The 21,297-nt window shown below is 40.1% G+C and overlaps 1 protein-coding gene across 5 annotated transcripts in view; it reads left to right on the top strand.

Moving 5' to 3' along the window:
- MEGF10 (multiple EGF like domains 10) overlaps window positions 1-21,297 on the top strand; it is a 174,296-nt gene that overhangs the window by 125,014 nt on the left and 27,985 nt on the right. For all 5 annotated transcript variants that reach the window (XM_037802087.1, XM_037802088.1, XM_037802089.1 and 2 more), the window contains 4 exons: window positions 6,073-6,247; window positions 7,512-7,632; window positions 8,425-8,588; window positions 10,671-10,773. In XM_037802087.1, coding sequence (XP_037658015.1) covers window positions 6,073-6,247; window positions 7,512-7,632; window positions 8,425-8,588; window positions 10,671-10,773 — 563 coding nt within the window. The remainder of the gene's footprint in view (window positions 1-6,072; window positions 6,248-7,511; window positions 7,633-8,424; window positions 8,589-10,670; window positions 10,774-21,297) is intronic.

Here is a 21,297-nt window from a genome sequence, read left to right on the forward strand (position 1 = left end):
TAGCTGATGATTTTTTTTCTTTTTCTTTTTCTTTTTTTCTTTTTTTTTTTTTCCTTGGCTGTTTGGACTAGGCTCAGCTAGGTGGTTCTTCTACTAGTCTCCTTGTGTGTAGCTGGCGGATTGACTAGAGACCCATTGTTCCTGGGTATCTTTACTCACATATTTGGCAACTGAATGGGTAACGGTGATGACTAAGCCACATATCCCCAGCATCTAGCAGGCTAGCCTGGGGTCCTTCACATGATGACTGGCTTCCAAAAGCAGTGAGAGAAAAAGAGAGCACCAGTATGCAAATACTTTTCAAGCCTTTGGTTGCGTTAGGTTTGCTGATGTCCCTTTGGCCAAAGCAAGTCATATAATCAAGTCCAGATTAAATATACTCTACCTCTTGATGAGAGGAGCTGCAAAGAATTGGTTGCTTTTTTTTTTTTTTGGCAATCTACCACATGGTTGAAATTAATTTAAATATGTTTGTAAGTAATATTAGTTATTTTAGGTTATAGCTCTAATATTGAGCCTAAAGACATTCATTGTGACCTGGACCTTTCAAGAAAACATACTTTAATCATGGAAATAATTTTGAATAGGAAAATGAATTTGAGGTTTAATAAGATCCCACATGGGATATGTATATTAGTTGTTAATAAAGACCTTTAATAGCTGTGGGCAATCAGTTTGTGCCTATTTGCAAATGTCACCTAATTGTCCTTACATTTGAGCATTAATAATATCTAAGGAAATGAATACAAGGAAGTTCAATGACTCATTCTGTTTTAGTCAGTATTGTATAGAATAGGGCTCTTGCTACAATTTACCTATTAAATTGGAAATTTCACTAGAAATCTTTGATATATAGTTTCAGCATACAAGTGTGTGTAAAATGGTATGTATTCCTATATGTGTATAATCCTATATCCATATACACAAAGCCATCTGTTCTCTAGGAGGAAAATAGGTAGTGAGTATATCACCCTTCAACCTCCAATCTGCTGCTCCTACATCAATACGTAAATCTCATTACCAATTAAGCTGCCTGCATGAGAACCCATCAAATGCCTCCAAAGTGCACTGGCTTCCTACATCTAATTACAAATTGCAGAATACTAATTTTGCTGTCAATCAATCTGAGAACCAGTGTACTGCACTCTCTCTCACTGGGGGGCACTGAATATCAATTTCTCTGTCTGCCTCTCACTTCCTCCAATTCCCTGCCCCCAAATGGTCTATATGTTTAACATTTATGTCTACACCATGAATATTATTTTCTTTTTTAATGTAATCTTTTTTAACTAAAAATGTCCTTTATTTTATGATATGTTAAGATAAGGTAAACTGCTTTAACTAATCCATCAATTGAAATTTTCTTTTCCTTTTCTCAAACTTAGGACCTTACTGAAATAAATTTAAATGTGTCCCTGTTTTTTGCAAAAATACAGGATTTTATTGGTCCTGCATTATTCACCTTTTTGCCTGTGCTAAATTCTTAATTTTAGCAATCCCTTCTCCTATCTAGTCCCTCTAGCAGATATAACAAACTTTCTTTGACATAAAAAAATAGATAAATAAACCTCAGTTCAAGTTTTGATTCTGCCACTACCTGTGTGAGACTTTGAGTAAATTTCTAGGCCTGTTTCCTCATTTATAAAATTTATCTGACCCGGAGGATGGTGTGAGCATGTGTTCAATGCTGAATAATTGTTAGATGCTAGTCTGCTCATCCACCTACAATATCATTATAAACATCACATAAGCAAGTGTTCCCTGCAATTTATGGCTATTCCCTTTCTAAGACTTTAAACACTTTAAAAACTGATTTGAAAGAAAATCTTGACTTTGAATATAGATATACTGATTATAATTTTACATTTCTCAATGATTCAGAGATATCATGGAGAAGCAGATTAGTATAGGAAAGCAAGATCCCTAGAGTCAGACTTTGCGATGTGTTAACTGTGACGTTTTCATTCATTCACTCAATAAATACTGTAGGCCTACTGTGTGCAAAGAACAGGTTAACAAAACATGCTTAATTCTTGCTCTCATGGTGCTTGCAGTCTAGAGGAGAAGGAAGATACGGAACAATTGTAAAAATAAACATTTATCTTTTATTTTTTTAACATTATTTAAAATATATTTTTATTTTTGACTATAAAACATCTATAATCATATACTTTATGATTATAAATTACGATAAGTGAGATGAAAGGACAGGGTGCTGTGAAAGACGGTAACAGGAGAGAACTAATTTAAATTTCGGTGGTCAGGGAAGGCTTCTCTAAGGGAGAGACATTTAAGCTGAGGCTGAGAGGGCCAGACAAACAGTGGGAGAATGGCATTGTAGCTACAAGGAATAGCATATGCAAAGGCCCTGAACTTGAAAAGCCTTGATGCTTTTACCAACTAAAAGTCCAATGGAGTTGAGCATAGTAAAGGCGAGAGAGAGTGCTAGTAGAAGAAGAGATGATGAGGGCCTATGCACTAACTTTAGGGTGATGATACATCCCAGTTTCCCTGGGATAGTCTGATTTAAGCCTTTTGTTCTGGTGCAGTGATTAGAAGCTACCCCTCTGCTCTTAAAAATGCCCTGGTTTGGACAACATATACTCATTCTTGATATATTAAGCAGAATGGATTTTATTTTAAGCATAGTGAGGAGCTTTGAAGAGTTTTAAGAGGAAAATGGTATGTGTTTTAGTTTCCCAGCTGCTAAAATAATACCCCACAATGAATGGGTTGGCTTAGCAACAGGAATTTATTGGCTAATGGTTTCAGAGGCTGGAAGTCTTGCTTCCTCCTGGGGTCGGTGTCTTCTAGCTGGTTGGCAAAATTTGGGGTTCCTTGGCCTTTCTATTACATGGCAGTGCACATGAAGGCATCTTCTCTTTTTTCTTCTGGATTTTGTTGACTTCCAGCTTCTGGCTGTCTCTGTAGTTTCTCTTTCTGTGTCCAATTTCCTTTGCTTATAAAGACTTCAGCTATTTTGGATTAGGCCCGCCCTCATTCAGCCTGGGCACACCTTAGCTAATCACATCTTCAAAGTCCTATTTACAAATGGGCTCACATTACAGGATCAGGGGTTGGGACCTGAACATTCCTTATGTGGGGGATATAATCCAATCCCCAACAGTATGATACAATCTAATTTTTAGGTGGTGCTATATGAGAGGATGCAGGTAGAAAAGTTGAGAGGCTATTCAAGATGTTGGCTTAGAGCAGGATGGTGACAGGGAAGATGAAGGATGTGAATGGATTCAAGATATATTTTGGGGTAAAAAAAGATGTATTTTGGAGTTGGCATTGATAGATCTTAGTGATGAATTCGATATGGGAGATGAGGGAGAAAGAGTGATCAGGAATCACTCCTAGGTTTCTGGTTTAAACAATTCAGTGACTGGGTTGCCATTTCTAGAAATGGGGATGATTAGGGGGTAAAAAATGAATAAGGAGGGAAAAGAAATAGAACAAGGGTTCAGTTTTTTTTGTTTGTTTGTTTGTTTGTTTTAATCAGAGAAGTTGTAGGTTTACAGAACAATCATGCCTAAGATATGGGATTCCCACACACCACCCCATCACCAACACCCTGCATTGGTGTGGATCATTTGAAACAATTGATGATAACACATTTTTACAACTGTACTTAGTTAAAGTCCATGGTTTAATTTAGGGCTCACTGTGTACTGTAGTTCCATGGATTCTTTCTTTAAAATTTTTATTCTCTTACCATATAGACATCAGACATTTCCTTTTTAATCATATTCAGATATATATTTCAGTGCTGTTAATTACATTCATGATGCTGTGCTACCATTGCCACCATCTACTACCAAAACATTTCCATCATTCTAAAAAGGAATGCTGTACATTTTAAGCCTTAACTTCCCACTCCCTTTCCCCAGCCTGGGCCCCAGTAGCCTGTATTCTAGATTTTGACTCTATGAGTTTACTTATTCTAGTTGTTTTAAATTGGTAAGGTGATACAATATTTGTCCTTTTGTGTCTGGCTTATTTTACTCAACATGATGTGTTCAAGGTTCATGTCATGGCGTCATATGTATTAGGACTTTATTCCTTTTTATGGCTGAATAATGTTCCACTGTATGTATGTACCAGATTTTATTTATCCATTCATCGGTTGATGGACACTTGGATTGCTTCCATCTTTTGGCAATTGTGAATAATGCCGCTATGAACATCAGTGTGCAAATATCTGTTTGAGTCCCAGCTTTCAATTCTTTGGGGTATATACCTAGTAGTGGGATTGCTGGGTCATATAGTGATTCTATACTTAGTTTTCTAAGGAACTGCTAAACTGTCTTCCAGAGTGACTGCACCATTTTACATTGCCACCAGCAATGATGGGTGTTCCTATGTCTTCTCTAGCATTTGTTATTTTCCATTTTTTTAATAGAAGTCATTCTAATGGGTGTGAAATGGTATCTCATTGTGGTTTTGATTTGCATTTCCCTGATGGCTAATGATGTTGAGCATCTTTTCATGTGCTTTCTGGCCATTTATATATATATCTTCTTTGGAGAGATGTCTGTTCAAATATTTTGCCCGTTTATAACTTACGTTGTTTATCTTTTTTTGTTAAGTTTGAAGATTTCTTTATAAATTCTTGATATTAATCCTCTATCAGGTATGTAGTTTCTAAATATTTTCTCCCATTGTGTAGGTTGTCTTTTTACTTTCATGATAAACTCTTAGGAGGCACAAAAGTTTTTAATTTTGGTGAGGTCCCATTTATCTATTTTTTTCAAGGCTTCAGTTTTTGACATGTTAAGTTTGAGATGCCAAGGAGATGTCAGGTGTTTGTACAAGGATATGTGACTTGACCAAGGGTAAATAGTAGATATGTTGAAGATTTGGGACTCAAACCTTTGTCTTCTGAATCCAAACCTTTCTATCCCCAAGAAACCATCTCACATTTAGAGTTGTGCTTTGATTTTCCTTCTTCCCATGCTTTCTGATTATGCCCATGATGAATGCCTAGGCCTTTTCTTGTAGGCAAATGTTTGCAGCAGGGACTAAAAGTATTTTTAAATAAATTCCTTTAAGAGATGAACATGCTGTTTAACCCACGAGCTTTTTCTTTAAAAACAAACAAAACAAAACAAAAAAACTTGGGAAATGAGATTATTGGGTGTGACTGAGACCCTCACTTGACCGACTAGGACTTCAAGCCTACGGAGCTTATGTGATCTCACTAAAGTCACCGAGGTAGTAGGAGAATGGGAATTCCATCCTCAGTCTTCATTCTCCCTGCCCCAAGTTCATTGTTCTTTACAAGATAGAAGATCCATGAACAACCCTCTGATGAGAAGTCGTTTAGCAAATGTCTGGATGCCCACAATGAATTTTGTTGTGGGCCTAGGTAAGGGGAGGGTTTTATCTCTATCAGGAGAGAAAGGCCATCTTTAAACAGCCTTCCAATTATCAGCAGAAGTAGTTTGATTGTTATAATTTTCCTTTGGTGAGAAGCACATGTGTTTTTAGCCATTGTGCAACAGAGTACCCTGTTGTGTCCATCCCACTTAAGCGTGCATCTTGGCACAGCTGATGTGCCCATTTGCTGTGGAGCGACAGCTGGCTGCCTGGCCCATTAGTGTGGCTGCTGTTTCAGGTAGAGAGAGCTGCTCTGCTACCAGGAATGGGGAGCCTCGACAAGAAACAGGCTGAATCGGTTACTGCTTTTTTAGTTCCTTGGACATCACCCTGGCTAACTGATTAGGGACTGTTCATCAGATGGACTTCTTTAGGGCTTTTCATAGAGTGGACCACTTATCAAATTAGTGCTTTTGATTTAAGAAAGTGGAAATGAATTTCAGACAAAAGGATGTGGTTGTAATTGTCATCCTGTTAGAGCATGAGGCCGATTTCATGCAACATTTCCATAGTATCAATCCAGTTGCGGCCAATGATTAAGTCACCTCAAGCCTGGGAATGAAGTTTGAATTCTTGTGCATGAAATTACCTACACATTTAGTGATCATGGCTAAAGCAACATTTGCATGGGACTTGGGTGTCATGTTTACCCCAGAGTGACTCGTTCGTTTCATCCACGTCTCTCAGCTGTCACCCCATGTCTGGAGAGTGTGCCTGCAAGCCAGGCTGGTCTGGACTCTACTGTAATGAGACATGCTCTCCTGGATTCTACGGGGAATCTTGCCAGCAGATCTGCAGCTGCCAAAACGGGGCTGACTGTGACAGTGTGACTGGAAAGTGCACCTGTGCCCCAGGATTCAAAGTGAGTGACTTGGGCTTTGCAGGAAGGAGAAGAGGGGGTGCAATGTGGAGTATAGCATTACCTTGCTTTATATGACTGTTTCTGAAATACACTGAATCTGTGAAAACCATACACACAATTATTGCAAAAGAGAATAAATAGAAAAGTACTAATGGACATAGAAGTAATTACCTTAGAATGATGACAAGGAAAGCTGGAAAAGAATCCATGTGGCATTAATTTTTAATGTAAATATATGTAATGAATTATGCACTGTATCCTTAAAGTAATGATCTTACTGTGTTTTATAGACAGCAGGGAAATTACTTTTCTAAGCATGATAGGTATTATTAACAATTTTCTTTAATTCCATGCAATTTGAAGACACAGAAAACATTGTTAGCTTCTATTATGTATTTACATTCTATGATTAGTAATATATAAGTTTCCAGACCCTTTGAGAACCTGGACCCTAAAAAAATAGATATATGACACTAGAGCAGAATTTTGCCTGCAGTTTCTAGGATTTCTTAGCCCCAGGTTATGAATCCTTGTTTTAAAGAAAACTGGGTTATTCTTAAATCATTGCCTCCCATTTTAAAGTGGAGAATATTAAACTGTGAAGAATGTTGATCCCAGAGCACATAATGCAGAACTGGTGGGAGTCGCAACATTGAGAATCATCATTGGGTTTTCTAACCGATGTGACAGGTGGTTGGGGGAGACCCGCTTGAGTTAGCCTTGTCTTAAGAAAGTCTTCTCTTTTTGAAGGAAAGAATCTCCAGTAGCCCACTTCTATGTTTAATGCTCGCTGTCAGATAGTGAATTGGATCATGCTGCTGGCAGGGTGGGGGTTTTGTTGCTTTACTTAGCCTGCTAATAGTATTACATATTATTTAAGGAAGTCTAGAAAGCATCGTGATTTAATATAGCTAATATTTATGTTTATTTATTGACAGTAATTTTGCAGTTCTAACTTATTGTGTATCTACTTGTCTGAACAAGGACGAAGGGTTTTTTATTTGCCACAAAGGCAAAATTAATGAAGTCAGCAGGTTTTTTTCAGTCTCATTTAATACCATATCCTAAACACAGGACAGCTAGCATTGCCCTTGAGTCTCTAGAGTTTGTATGCTGGTGACATTAGAACTTATCTTTTGAATACAATATGCTAAAATTAGAGAGGACATATAATTTAGCATTGTCAAGATATATTTTTGTTTATTTGCATCGGCCTTATTTCAGCAGTATAATTGCATGCATTTTCCTGTTTGTGCCTGTCTAGGGAATTGACTGCTCCATCCCATGCCCTCTGGGAACCTATGGGATAAACTGCTCCTCTCACTGTGGTTGTAAAAATGATGCCATCTGCTCCCCTGTGGATGGTTCTTGCACTTGCAAAGCAGGTAAGAGTGGATGAATGAGTCTTGTTTTTAGTCATGGTCTTGTTATAAAGTCACAGTAAAGAAACCTTGACCCGGGTTCTAGCTCTGGTTGTGCCCAAATTCAGTGCATGACTTCAGCAAACCCATTGTGGATTCTAATGCTTTAATGGGTCAAGGGAAGAGGCTCAGATTAGATGATCTCTGAAGTCGCTCCAGCTCCAAAAGTCTGTGAGTCTCTACACTTCTGGAGAAGCGTAAGCAAGCAGACATGTCCATGCCCCTAAATTGGCTGGCCTGGAGTCATCACCAAAAATGCAGCCAAACCCCAACTGTTATGTCAGAGCCAGAGCACTTTCATGTGTAGGTGCTGCAGTAGCCAGGGCCCTGACTACCTGGGCCCTGCTTTAATGATGGGTTTTTTTTCAAATGCAAACCTTCCTTCTCCCGCCTGTATAAATGTTTCCCTTTCCTGATCTGAACAAAACTCAGCATCCCATGGGGCACATCACTGCATATTAAAGGTGCCCTCCCCCCACATTTCATCTCTTCCTCAAAAGCCCAGAATTGCTTCTCAGTGTTGGCATCCTTGACAGATCACATAGCCCACACTGCTGTTTGGGAACTCAGGGGTGCCTTTTGTTCATTTCCGTTGGAGGCCTTTAATGGAGGGCCAATGCTGGCTGCTGCTGGGGCTGGGGGACACTGTTGTGCATCTCCAAGATGTTTCTATAGGGAAATGTGGCTTGGAAAGGCTCATCAACACTCCCTGCTGCCTTTGCTTCCTCACATCCTCCGACATTCTTGTCGTGGCAGGCTGGCACGGGGTGGACTGCTCCATCCGCTGTCCCAGCGGCACGTGGGGCTTTGGCTGTAACTTAACATGCCAGTGCCTCAACGGGGGAGCTTGCAACACCCTGGATGGAACCTGCACGTGTGCACCAGGATGGCGTGGAGAGAAATGCGAACTTCCCTGCCAGGTAAACCCAAACCAAGGCACCAAGGTGGAATGCCTGGGAGGAGTTGATGATGGGGGTTTGGCATATTTTTGCAGTTTTCCTGGTTAAAGTGGCTGAGTGTGAACCAACCCTCAGTAACTGTTAGAAGAATTAAGGTGTTGGGGTTCAAGTTGGATATAGGATTGGAACTGAAAGATAGACATGGAAAGTGGATAAGATTAGCTTTGTAAAAGATCCTGACTTCTTTTCCTTCTTCTCTACCCCTATCCTCCCCTCCTCTCTTTATTTTCTCTGTTCTTAGTACTCCCGTCTCTTGGTGGCAGCTAGTCAATAGCATTTGTCAAGTGCCCAGTGTATGCCTGTCAGCTCTATAAATATTTTGGTTCCATTGTAATGGAAATCGTCCACCCTTTGGGGTGGAAAGTGGTGGGGAGTTGAAAGGAGGGTGGTGACTGGTGTCACAGAAATGCTCAGTGAGGTGGTGAAAGAAGGTTTGGAAGCAGCTGTCTTTTCACAAAAATATCTCAGCAGTCATAAGAATATCCTAATTTCACCCAGTTCAAGGCTGACTCGATTCCCTTGCCCCACTTTAGATATCTACAGATAAGCAATCCCATACTGCATCTGCTGCAAGCTGACAGAGGGTACAAATGGGAAGCACATTCACTAGTAGTGTGCTGTTTTCTCTTTCTACCCCTAGCACCTGGCCAGTTCTTTCCCTCTTTTACTTCCCTCTTTCCACCTACCACAGTTCTTTTCTCCTGAGCCATTAAACATCCTCTCAGTGGAGTGTGTTCTCTATCTCTGGGAGATTACTCTGATGGTGAGGCAACAACATGACTCCACTGGACAGGGTCCCTGGGAGGGCCTTGTGCAGAGGCTCTTTTCTCCCTGGACCTTCTCCTCATTAAGTACAGCCCACTCCCAACCAGAGAGGACCGTGCCCTGGGCTTTGCATGCCGTCCAAACCTCTCAGACGGAGTTAAGTTAGCTTTGCTGCCTCTCATTCAACCAAATTATTGGTATTTTGAAATGGACTTGAAGATTGCCTTTGATTCCCCATCTGATTGTAAACAAAGCAAAGCCCTTGGCATAATCTTGTCCTTTCTTGTACATAGGTGCTTTAGTAAATCAGTAAAGGCTGATGGTTTAGTGGCTCATATCATTGCACTCTGAAAACGTGTAACCGGCATGACAAAGCTAAATCCTATGCAGCCCTATCAAACATTAGTGGGGTCTAAAAAATGGTTTAATTTTTAAACTTTTAGGAAGTTGTGGAAAATGGCAAGTGATTATGCCATTTGGCACCCAATAGCTGTTTTATGCTGGTTCTCATATTCCTCCCTCTTGGTAATTGTGCACCTAATGTTTCTCTTAGTCCTCTCCGACAAACTAAATTGTCATGTCCAATAAGAGTCTCATCTCCATTGGGCCACCAAAACTGATGTGCATACGAAAACATGAAGACCTGGGAGGGAAAGAGTGAGGAGAGGCTCCCAACCTGTACTCCAGCTTCTCTTAGAAACTTGATGCAGAATACCTCACGTTCTTTAGACTTCTCCATGGAAAGGAGGATAGCAATTAGGAAAAAAGGAGCAAAAGGTTTTCATTTTTCTTTCTAGTTCCGTGTATCCCGTGGGCAGCGTATGGAATTCAAGTCATTTAGAGTTACAATATTTTCTTAATTTTAGAGCTTCTTTATTGGGTCATAGCCCTCCACAAGAATAGAATGTGTTGTAGGGAACCCTGAACTATTTTGTAAATTCTTTAGGAGCAAAAGGAAAAAGAAAATGAACTGAGGCCTATGGTCTGATAAGAAGATGTTCATTTAATTAATTGGCATATAAGGGTATAAGAACAAGCTGTTTGTTTCACCATTCATACCATTATATCAGGCATAAACTGAGGTGTTAGTGATTGTAAAACATGGACCCCTGGGTGTATAGCTTTGGGGGAAGTGGGGGAGAAGACATGGGAAGGGGCCATCATAACTCATGTACCCAAGAGGTGCCCTGGGAGAGCAGGATACGTACCCGGTTGACACCCTTTCGTCTCGTATCACGCCTCACGTCCTACTCTCGTCTCCAATGCTGTCTCACGCAGGATGGCACGTATGGGCTCAACTGTGCTGAGCGCTGTGACTGCAGCCACGCAGATGGCTGCCACCCCACCTCAGGCCACTGCCGCTGCCTCCCCGGATGGTCAGGTGAGAGCCAAGGGCTGCAGCTAGAAATGGGAAGCAGGCCAACTTAACACCTCGTGCTGTTCTTTGCTACTCCAGGGAAACATACCCAGGTTGACATTTCAGGAAAAAAATGAAAATTTGGTAACATCTCCATAAATAGACACATTTTTACTTCAGAAATATTATTGCTAGGTCTAATTAATTTGCCATCCAGTGACAGCTTTTTGTAGATTTTGCAGGTACAGTACTCTTGAGCCTACGTGTTGCAGGATCCAACTATCAGAATTCAGGCCAGCATGGGGGGAATAAATGTGAATTGACGTGAAGCACTTAGTAGGACCTCAGTGGTATTTTTTTTTTGAGTATTGAGGAAATAATGACTGGAATAAACCATAAGAATTCTTAGGTTTACCTAAGTAAATACTAGGTAAATACTAGGTTTACTTTAGTGAGACAGGAAGTATCAAATATTAATATTATGGTTCATATGCAGATATTAAAATATTCATTGCCAGAAATAAAAGTTCAAAATTTTCTTTTTTTTTATAATAGTGTTTTAAGTCATGAAGATTCATAATATGGTTTGGTACCAGCTTTCTCACCATATGATGGGAGTTTTTCCTTATTTATGGGCCTCACGGTTTCAGCTGGGAAGTACATCAAGCTAACTGTGACTCAGGAAGAACAGTGTTTTTGCTCCTGATGTACAGACTTGGAAGACTGCATTAGATGTCCAGGCAAATTGGGATCTCGATTTCTTTTTCTTTCTTTCTTTCTTTCTTTCTTCCTTCCTTCCTTCCTTTTATTGAGGAGGGAGGGCGGAGGAGGGCGGGGGGGGAGGGAGTTCGGTGGGGCGGGGGAGGCTTTTGTTGGGAGGGTGGAGGTCGGGAGGGCGGGAGTTTGGATTGATGAGCGGAGGAGAGGAGAGCCCTCGTATCTCTCTATCCAACTCTCCACTCAATCCCCCCTCCCACTCCTCTACTCTCTCCCTCTCTCTCTCTCTCCCTCTCTCTCTCTCTCTCTCTCTCTCTCGTTTTAGCATTTCAGGTATTTTTAGTAAAGAAAAAGCCTTTTCCAAAAACTAAAGGTCAGAAGGAAGCCAGGTGTGGGTTTCTCATAAACTCTTGCTCCAAACAACACAGTGATCAGAGTGAGGGACCCCTGAGAAGGACCCCTTGGTGGTGTGGGCAGAGCTGCCAGCCCAGCCTTGGCCACTGGGTGGGTGAATAGGCTCCAAGGCAATTTCCACATGCTGATTGGCTGGGCATGACTAACACTGTTATTCTTGGGGGTGGGGCATTAAATTAAGGACTAACTGAGGGATCCAAGAGAGTGTCTTAATCAGTTGGATTCTGAATCACGATCAGGAAATAGTCCTTATCTGGTGCAATCATGATTTCATTTTTCGGGGAGTGAATGTGAGGGAAGGTGAAGTCATTCTGTGGGTCATTTCATGCATGGTGCTCCATGCCTTCAAGGTGAAGTTGTACATGAGGTTGGTGTACTGTGTGGTGGTGGGATTGTCCATGGTGCTCCTGATGGGGATGCTTGAAGGGGCTTAATAAATAGCAAGTGCCATGCTCTATTTAGGCTGTTTTCTGGGTTCTGCCTGGCCTGAATGCAGGCCATGGTCAGAGGGAGGCCATACCTTCTGTGTTCAGCATGATGATTCCTGCTCTCTCTTCTGGCTCTGAAGTTGCTTCAGGCTCTGCCACCTCTGCCTCACAGGATTGAGGGCAGAATCAAGCACAAGATACTTAAAGGGCTTAGCAGCGCTTGATACAAATTAAGCTTCCGGGAAACGTTATCATTATAATTTTTATGCTGCAAAAAAGCCTGATCTTTTTAATACACCAAGCCAAACCTATCTTAAAAACAAAAAAAAAAAAAAAAAAAAACTAATAAAAGTTTAAAACATATTAAGAAAAATGACCAACAAGAATTCAATAGGAAAGTTATTGAACATTGGGATAAATGAATTGAGTACATTCATAGGCATTCATTTCTACAAAAAGTAAAATAAGACATTTGTTTCCATATTGATGGTGTTTCAGTATCCTTCAAATAATTTTTAATGTTTACGTTTAAACAGAGATTGGTTATAGCAAGCCAAGTGTCCCCTTTAGTGATGGTTCATATTTTCAGAAGATAGATATTTCAGAAGAGAATTTTATGCCTCCAGATCAGAAAAGTCACATTTAGGAAATTATGGAGCAAGGGTTGTGTTAACTTTTAGGAAAAATACACACAAGAAGGCTCTATAATGATAGTAATAGATAATACTTATTGAATGTTTATTACAGGTTCATAACTATTTGAGACAGGAAATATTATTTTCTTCTTTACAGATGAGGAAGCTGGCTTGAACAAGTTCTAAGAGTTAATAAATTGCAAAGGCAGGATTTGCATCAATCCCACTCTAGAGCCAGCTCTCTTAACCACTGTACACTGTACCCTACTGCTACAAACCAACTTATTCGAGGAAGTGTGGATGGTGGCGGTGAGCTAGGGGAACATATGCTGAGATTTTATTTTCGGCATGGACCAAGACCTCTGGGAGTTATTGGAGAGGGCCATGGTGAGCAGTGCTGATAACCAGCAGCCTCTATTTTTTTTTTTTTTTTTTTTTAGATAACAGCTTTATTGAGATATAATCACATATCCTACAAATCACCTATTTAAAGTGTAAAAATCAATGGTTTTCATTATATTCACAGAGGGCCCCATCATCACTACAATCAATTTTAGAGCATTTTCATCACTCCACAAAGAAACCCTGTACCCATTAGCAGTTACTTCTCCTATATCCCCTACTCACCTCCCCCCGACCCCGCCACAGCCTAGGCACCACTAATCTACTTTCAATCTCTATAGATTTGCTATTCTCGTATTATACAGATTCATACAAGATGTGGTTTTTTGTGACTGAACTCCTTCACTTAGTATAATGTTTTCAAGTTTCATCCATATGGCAGCATATATCAGTACTTCTTTCTTTTTGATTGTCAAATAATATTCCATTGTTTGGATTCTATTTCCATTCATCTCATCTCACCTTATATATCCATTCATCAGTTCACAGACAGTTGCACTGTTTCCACTTTTGGCTATTATGAATGATGCCGCTATAAACATTCACATACAAGTTTTTGTGTGGATATAAATATATTGGGTAGGTACTTAGGACTGCTGGATCTTATGGTAACTCAATGTTTAACCTTTTAAAGAACTGCTAAACTGTTTTCCAAAGTGGCTGCACCATTTTACATTCCCACCCCCACTGTATGAGGGCTCCAGTTTTTCCACATTCTCACCAACATTGTTATTGTCTACCTTTTTGATTACATCCATCCTAGTGGGTATGAAGTGGTATCTCATTGTGGTTTTGATCAGCATTTACCTGATGGCTGATGATGAAGATCCTTTCATGTTTTTATTAGTCATTCTTATATCCTCTTTGGATAAATGTCTTTTTAGATCCTTTAATCCCAATTAAAAAATGTGGGCTGTCTTTTTATTATTGTGTTGCAAGAGTTCTTCATATGTTCTAGATACAAGTCCCTTATCAGGTAAATGTTTTGCAAATATTTTCTCCCATTCTGTGGATTGTCTTTTCACTTCCTTGATGGTGCCCTCTGTGGTGCAAAGTTTGTAATTTTGATGAAATCCAATATATCTATTTTTTTCTTTTGTTGTTGGTGCTTAGTTATGCTATCATATCCAAAAAAAGAAAAGAAAAGAAAAAAAGCCACTGTCTAATCCAGGGTCATGACTATTTATTATCTTTATTTTCTCCTAAGAGTTTTATAATATTAGCTCTTACACTTAGGTCTTTGATACATTTTTAATTCAATTTTATTGAGATATATTCACACACCATACAGTCATCTATGGTGTACAATCAGTTGTTCACAGTACCATCATATAGTTGTGAATTCATCACCACAATCAATTTTTGAACATTTTCATTACCACACACAAAAAAGAATAAGAATAAAAGCTAAAGTGAAAAAGAACACCCAAAACAATCCCATACCCCCTGTCCCTCCCTATTATTTTGGTCCTCATCTGTCCATACACTGTATAAAGGGAGTGGGAGCCAAAAACTTTTCACAATCACATGATCACACTATATAGTTATATACTCATCTTCAAGAATAAAGGCTACTGGGCTACAGTTCAACAGTTTCAGGTATTTCCTTCCAGCTACTCCAATACACTAAAAACTAAAGAGGGATATCTATATAGTGCATAAGAATAACCTCCAGAATGACTTGTCGACTACATTTGAAATCTCTCCACCACTGAAACTTTATTTAGTTTCATTTCTCTTCCCCTTTTTGGTCCAAGAAGGCTTTCTCAATCCTACTATGCCAGGGCCTAGCTCATCCCTGTGAGTCGTGTCCCATGTTGCCAGGGAGACTAACACCCATGGGAGTCATGTCTGATGTAGAGGGGAGGGCAGTGAGTTTGCCTGCAGAGTTAGTTTAGAGAAAGAAGCTACATCTAAGCAACAAAAAAAGTTCTCTGGGGGTGACTCTCAGGCAAAATTTTAAGTAAGCTTAGCCTCTCCTTTGCAGTTACAAACTTCATAAGGGCAAGCCCCAAGATCGAGGGCTTGGCCTTCTAAATTGGTAGCCCCAAATGCTTGTGAGAATATCATTAATTCCCCAGGTAGGGAAATTTAATATTTCTGCATTTTCCCCTAGTCCCTCAAGGGGGCTTTGCAATACGTTTTTATTCTCTGCCCAAATTACTCTGGGATGTATTGGAGGTAACCTGTACAACCAACCAGATTTCACTCCCTTTTCAACGTTCCATGTAATTATGTTGTTTGAATAAACTGACCATACAAGTTAAATTATGTAGTGTGTTACAAAAAATATAGATTTTGCATCTAATAAACATCTCTTCTTTTGGTCTCACACAGAAGTTGGGGTTTTAAAACACCATCACTATCGTCCTTTACCCTTCAGTCTGATTTACCTTAGTCCTAACCAAGTCCATTTCATTCATATCTCTAATTGAAGTCTGATCTTTTTTCAGATTCCTTAACATTTGCTGTACGGGGTAATGCTGACATTCATAGCTGCCAGACTCTGGCTCTGAGTCTCAGGTGTCACACAGATACTCAAAGTTCCAGGGACTGACCAGGTTATACACAAAGAGCTCAGCATCTCAGAATTTAGAAATAACCATTACAACTCAGGAGTAGATGTAACTGCTATAAGAGCTTACAATCTAGGGACCTTTACAATAAGCCTTCCTCTGTTTTTGATACATTTTGCATTAATTTTTGTATATGATGTGAAGTAGGGGTCCAAATTCATTCTTTTGCGTGTGACTAGCGGTTGTCCCAGCATTATTTATTTGAAAAGACTTATTACTCTTTACTATTGAATTGTCTTGGCACCCTTGTCAAAAATCAATTAACTGTAAATGGGAGAGGGTTTATTTCTGGACTCTCAATTCTATTCCATTGATTTATATGCCTGCCCTTTTGCCAGCACCATGTCTTGATTACTATAACTTTGTAGGAAATTTAGGAATCAGGAAGTGTAAGGCATCCACCTTTGTTCTTTTTCAAGATTATTTTGGCTATTATTAGTCCCTTGAATTTCCACATGAATTTTAGAATCAGTGTATCAATTTCTGCAAAGAAACAAGCTGGAATTTTGATGGGGATTGTGTTAAATCTGTAAAGCAATTTGAGAAGTTTTGCCATCTTAATTTTATTGAGTCTTCTGATCTATGAACTTGGAATGTCATCAACAACCCCTTGCATTGTGTCTGTCAGTCCCTTTAATTTTTCTGAGAACTGTCTTTGGTTTCTGAGTGAACTGAGATAAACTGTCACATGCTTTATTTCTAATGTCTTAGAGCTACCCTGGGAAAGAGGCCACGGCTGCTGTAATAGACTTCATTTTCTGTCCGTAGGACCTACCCACAGACACAAGGACTTGATGCCCTGTAGTTCCTTCTTGACTTGCAAAAGCTGAGACAACTCTGACATTACAATATGAAATCCTACCTTCCCATGTATTTTTTGGTACACAGTTACTAAATATTAAAATACATCACACCAGGGAGTAGACAAGATTTTTTTGTCTTCACTAGGGTTCTTGAAGTTCTCCAGTGGAGGACCAATAATAATTTCTGAATGACCACAGTAAAACAAAATAGTATTTTTACCCCCAGCAAATTCAGAACTTTCTGACAGAGTGACAAGATCATTTGTTTTGAGGCTGTACTCCACTAAACTTACTTTGTCTAAAGACTATGGAGAGAAAGCGAGGTGTTCCAACACACCAGTTACTGTCCAAGTGTCCACTTGCTTCAATGATTTAGAACCAGCCAGTGTAACACACTCTTGTGCACATGCAAAAAGCAGGAAATATGGTTTGGCCTGAAGCCAGCAGAAAATATGTTGGTTGCATTCCACTGTCTGGGTCATGGGGTGAGACAAATTATCCCATATGGCCTCAGACCTATCAGGCTCCTGCAAGAATGCAGTAGCTTTGTCGTACAACATAATCTTGTAATCTGACTGTCCATCTGTGGCTGGCCAGCTTCTCCATAGGGGAGTAAAGCTTTCCACCTCGTGTTGCTCCAGTCACTTGTTGCCCGTGGTCTCTTTGCTTCACGGCCTATTAGCCATTGTTGCCCCTCAGTCAGCTGACGTGCCCCGCTATCCCACTTCTCAGGGTGTTCTGTGTGGGCTGCTAGACTGAAAGCATCCATAGGCATCTGAGACTGCTGTGAAACATTTCTTTGGAAAAGTCATCCCCCACACTCCAAGAACACCCTTGGTATAAGCAAACATACGTAGAGGAAAAGGTCACTGAAGTTCCAAAAATCACCCCACAATTTAGACCATGAATTGTTCTATTTTTCTCAAAGGAAACAAGAACAGATTCTGCACATTATTTACACAGAACACCATTTCATTGTCAACAGAGGATATCCACATACTTTTTCATCAATAAACTTGTTTTGAGTAAGTACCTTGTAAAGAAATTTCTCAATATAGAGAAAGCTTTGCTTTTCATTTAGATACCAGATTTGGGTCCAAATAGTTAACCTGAGCTCCAGGAAGCCAGCAATTATGTTTCTTCTCCTCCCTGTTGCTGAGACTGCTCTAGGTGAAATATTAAGAATCACTGGACAGGGTAGCTGTATGTGTGGTGACAGTGAGGCTTTTGTGGTGAAATCTACCCCAGGGACCTGGCTTCTTGCCCTGACCAAATCAACCAGATGGCATAGAGAGAGGCACCAACAGTGCTGGCCATGAGGACATCCTGGGAGGAGCTGACCAGGCCTCCAGGTTTGGAGCCAGAGGCAAGGGTCTGAGAGTCTTATCCTGTCTCACCCAGAAATTGAAAAGACCAAATTGAGGAAGTTGCACCCTAACCCGATATACTAAGGGAGTCAGCTTGCTTTCTTACCATGTGGGTATTGTCCACCGCTCCCCGTAACTTCACCCAGTTGCCTAACGGTTGACAGTCTTTTTCTCTTAAAGAAATTAAGACTCTTTTTTATTTCTACTAAAATTGATAGTCCCATTCTGCCTATTCCTAAGATGTCTTCAAAATATACTTCCATAAAGGTTAACCAAAGCAGAAGTTGGATCTGACACCCCAGATACTATTTTCAAAAGAAATGTGCTATCTTTTTAAAGAAAAAGCATGCACTTTTATTATATGTGATTATTTAAAACCTTAATTTATTGGAATTTTTAGCAATAGACTATCTTATCAAAAACAGAAAGTGCCGTAAAAAATAAGAAAAACTGAAAAACCATCAGTATATAGGATATAGGTTGTTTCCTGGGCTCCTCCTTTTACACCTCTGCCACATACATACACACACATACACACTCACACTCACATTATGTTTTCAAAATGATTATTCTGAAATTCTAGATATCAATGAGATATAATTATGTATATTTCCAGAGTAGTATAGTGATAAGCTTTATAAAGTATTTTCCAGAAAAGTAGAAACATGTTGACATTGTCTTTCTTCTTTTCTGTTCTGACTTCAGACAGCCAGAACCTATTCTCTGAGTATTACAGATGGTCAAGAATTCACTCCAGATGTCTGGGAGGCTTGTTCCCAGCCTTTGGTTAAGATCACAGTTACCTGAGATCTCTTTTCACTTGTGTATTTCTAGCCCCCACTCACACTTACTGATAGAGGATATGGAAGGTGGGTGAGAAGAAGGATGGGGCCACTGCCAGCCCATAAAACCCCTTTTGTACAAATTTGGAATCTGGGAATCCCTCAGATTGTACTTCTTGGCCGGTGGAGTAGGGGCTGGATTTTTTCCCCAACTTACCCCTTGGCCAGGGGCTCTTGTGCAGTGCACAACCTGTACAACTTTACTTGGTGGTCCTGTCTGTGATTTGAAATGTGGTCCTGGTAGCCCTCACAGTGGTAGGTACCAGTTTGCATGTTACTGTTATGCCTTGCTACTTCAGTTACTGAAGAGGGTAGGTTCTAATGGAGCATAATCAGTGGCAAAAGAGTAGAAGAGGCTTAAGGATGCATTCATACCAGAATAAAAAAAAGTTTAATATCAAGCTCCTGGAACATAGTTTAGGGCACCAAATAAACCTCTGGGAGTCTTGGAGAAGAGAGAGGGACTAGCAGAATGGAGTGAAGGTAAGGAGGGGCAAGAACAGTGAGAGGAGAGATGGGGTATCCATCTGAGCCCAGCCACAAAAGGGAACATTTTGGAAAGAGATGCATTTATGAGAAGAGTCAGGCTTCTCCACTCATCCTATCAAGCAGAACTAGATCTGTAGTGGCCCCAGTCCCTCTCCAGAAGGGACATCCTCCTTTCCAAGTTACCCCAAACAGACCAAGTTGGACCCACTAAATGAATTGCTATTTCGTCTTGTTCTGCCACAGAGTGATCTTTCATATCGCTTACTGATGCCTGAATTGTTATAATAAAGGAGACCTGCTTTCCTTTGTCCAGTGACAGATAAGTACACATCCAAATCAGAGGTAGTACTTTAGTGCACGTGAGTTTTAATTAATGATCACTCAACCAATCAGGCACAAAGGCAAATGACTCACTGTCTGACCCTTTTGGGTATTGAGGGGTGAAGAGTCTGCCTGCTTGCCTGTGTGGTCTTTGAAGGAGGGAGCCACATAAAAGTGGAACACAGCATCCCTGAAGAGAGGATGGAGGAAGGGGCTCATTTTCTGAAATGGAAAACTGCAAAAATTTCCAGAGCTTCCAGAGCTCCCAATCTGCCCAGAAGTCTGTTGTTTGCTTTTATCTGGGTCTGGCCTATGGCAGGACATACTCTCTGGTATTTCTGTCTGGCAGCTGCAAATGCAAACATCTCTGATTCACATGGCTTACCAAAATTTTTGTCTACTTGGCTGTCTTTTTAAAGCAGATTCACCCTTACAGGATCTTTAAAATTCATAGTATCCAAATAGAAAATTTGATTTAACAACTAATTGTGAGTGTCTCCATGTCCCGTGGAACCAAAGTGTTTGGGTGCTGGGAGCACAAAGATAAAGTGGAGCCAGCTCTGGGGCCTGCAGCAGCTCACCTTCTGTCAGGGTGGACGCTCTGTCAGCAGAGGCAGCTATCCAGGGAATAACTTCTGTGCATTACAGTATGATGCCGCTTTGTTGACTGAGGATTTGAAAAGCAGAAAAAGTATAATGACTGAGTCCTGTAGTTCCTTTTTCCTTTAATCACCAAATCCAATTATTATGAACAAATCCCTCTCTTTGCTCTGATATATATTTAATAACTTGTTGCCCAGGAACAAGACACTGAATCGAAATCATTTCTTTCCTTCATTAACTCCTTAAATATTGTGATCCTGACATAAGGAATATAACAGTTAAGCAGAGCAGGGAGTTTGGGTTATATCTCTGGGAGGGGAAATAATGACCCCCAGATGATTTATTTACCACATTCATGCAATCACAAATGCCCAGTGAATGCTGATTTCACATCGAAGCCCCTGGCATAATGCATCAGGCATTAATGCACGAACATTTCTTTAGAGCTGCTTAGCTGAAGTTTATCACGATCATTCAGCCATTGCCTAGCAACTGGTGAAGGCTATCAAAGAGCTCTTTGTCCTCCGTCCTGGCAGAAACAGTCCTTCACAGATCTCCTTATCAGTATCGGAGCATTTATCAGAAAGAAATGCTTCCATTGAGCTAGAGATTGCTGCAAATTTAAAGATACCCCCTTCCCATTTTTGCCCCTTCCTCCAGATGTTTTAGGAAGTTATTTCCTGAAGTGACTTGTATTAAAGCTTTTGTCTTTTCTTTGGGAAACACTCCAAATGAATTCCCTCAAGATGTCTCATAATTCTTCTATTGCTCTATAATTTGGGCTAAGATAAAAAAAAAAACAAAAACAAAACAAAAAAAAACTGAGCTCATGAAAGTATTTCTTCTCAAAAACTAACAAGGCAGACATTTCCACCCCTTGAGCTGGGTAGGGTCACCATTTTAGGTACACAAAATATAAATATGTGTACCTAAACTTCCTGGTTTGAGTGT

The sequence above is a fragment of the Choloepus didactylus genome, chromosome 13 (assembly GCF_015220235.1).
Source record: "Choloepus didactylus isolate mChoDid1 chromosome 13, mChoDid1.pri, whole genome shotgun sequence".
Classification (NCBI taxonomy): Eukaryota; Metazoa; Chordata; class Mammalia; order Pilosa; family Megalonychidae; genus Choloepus; species Choloepus didactylus.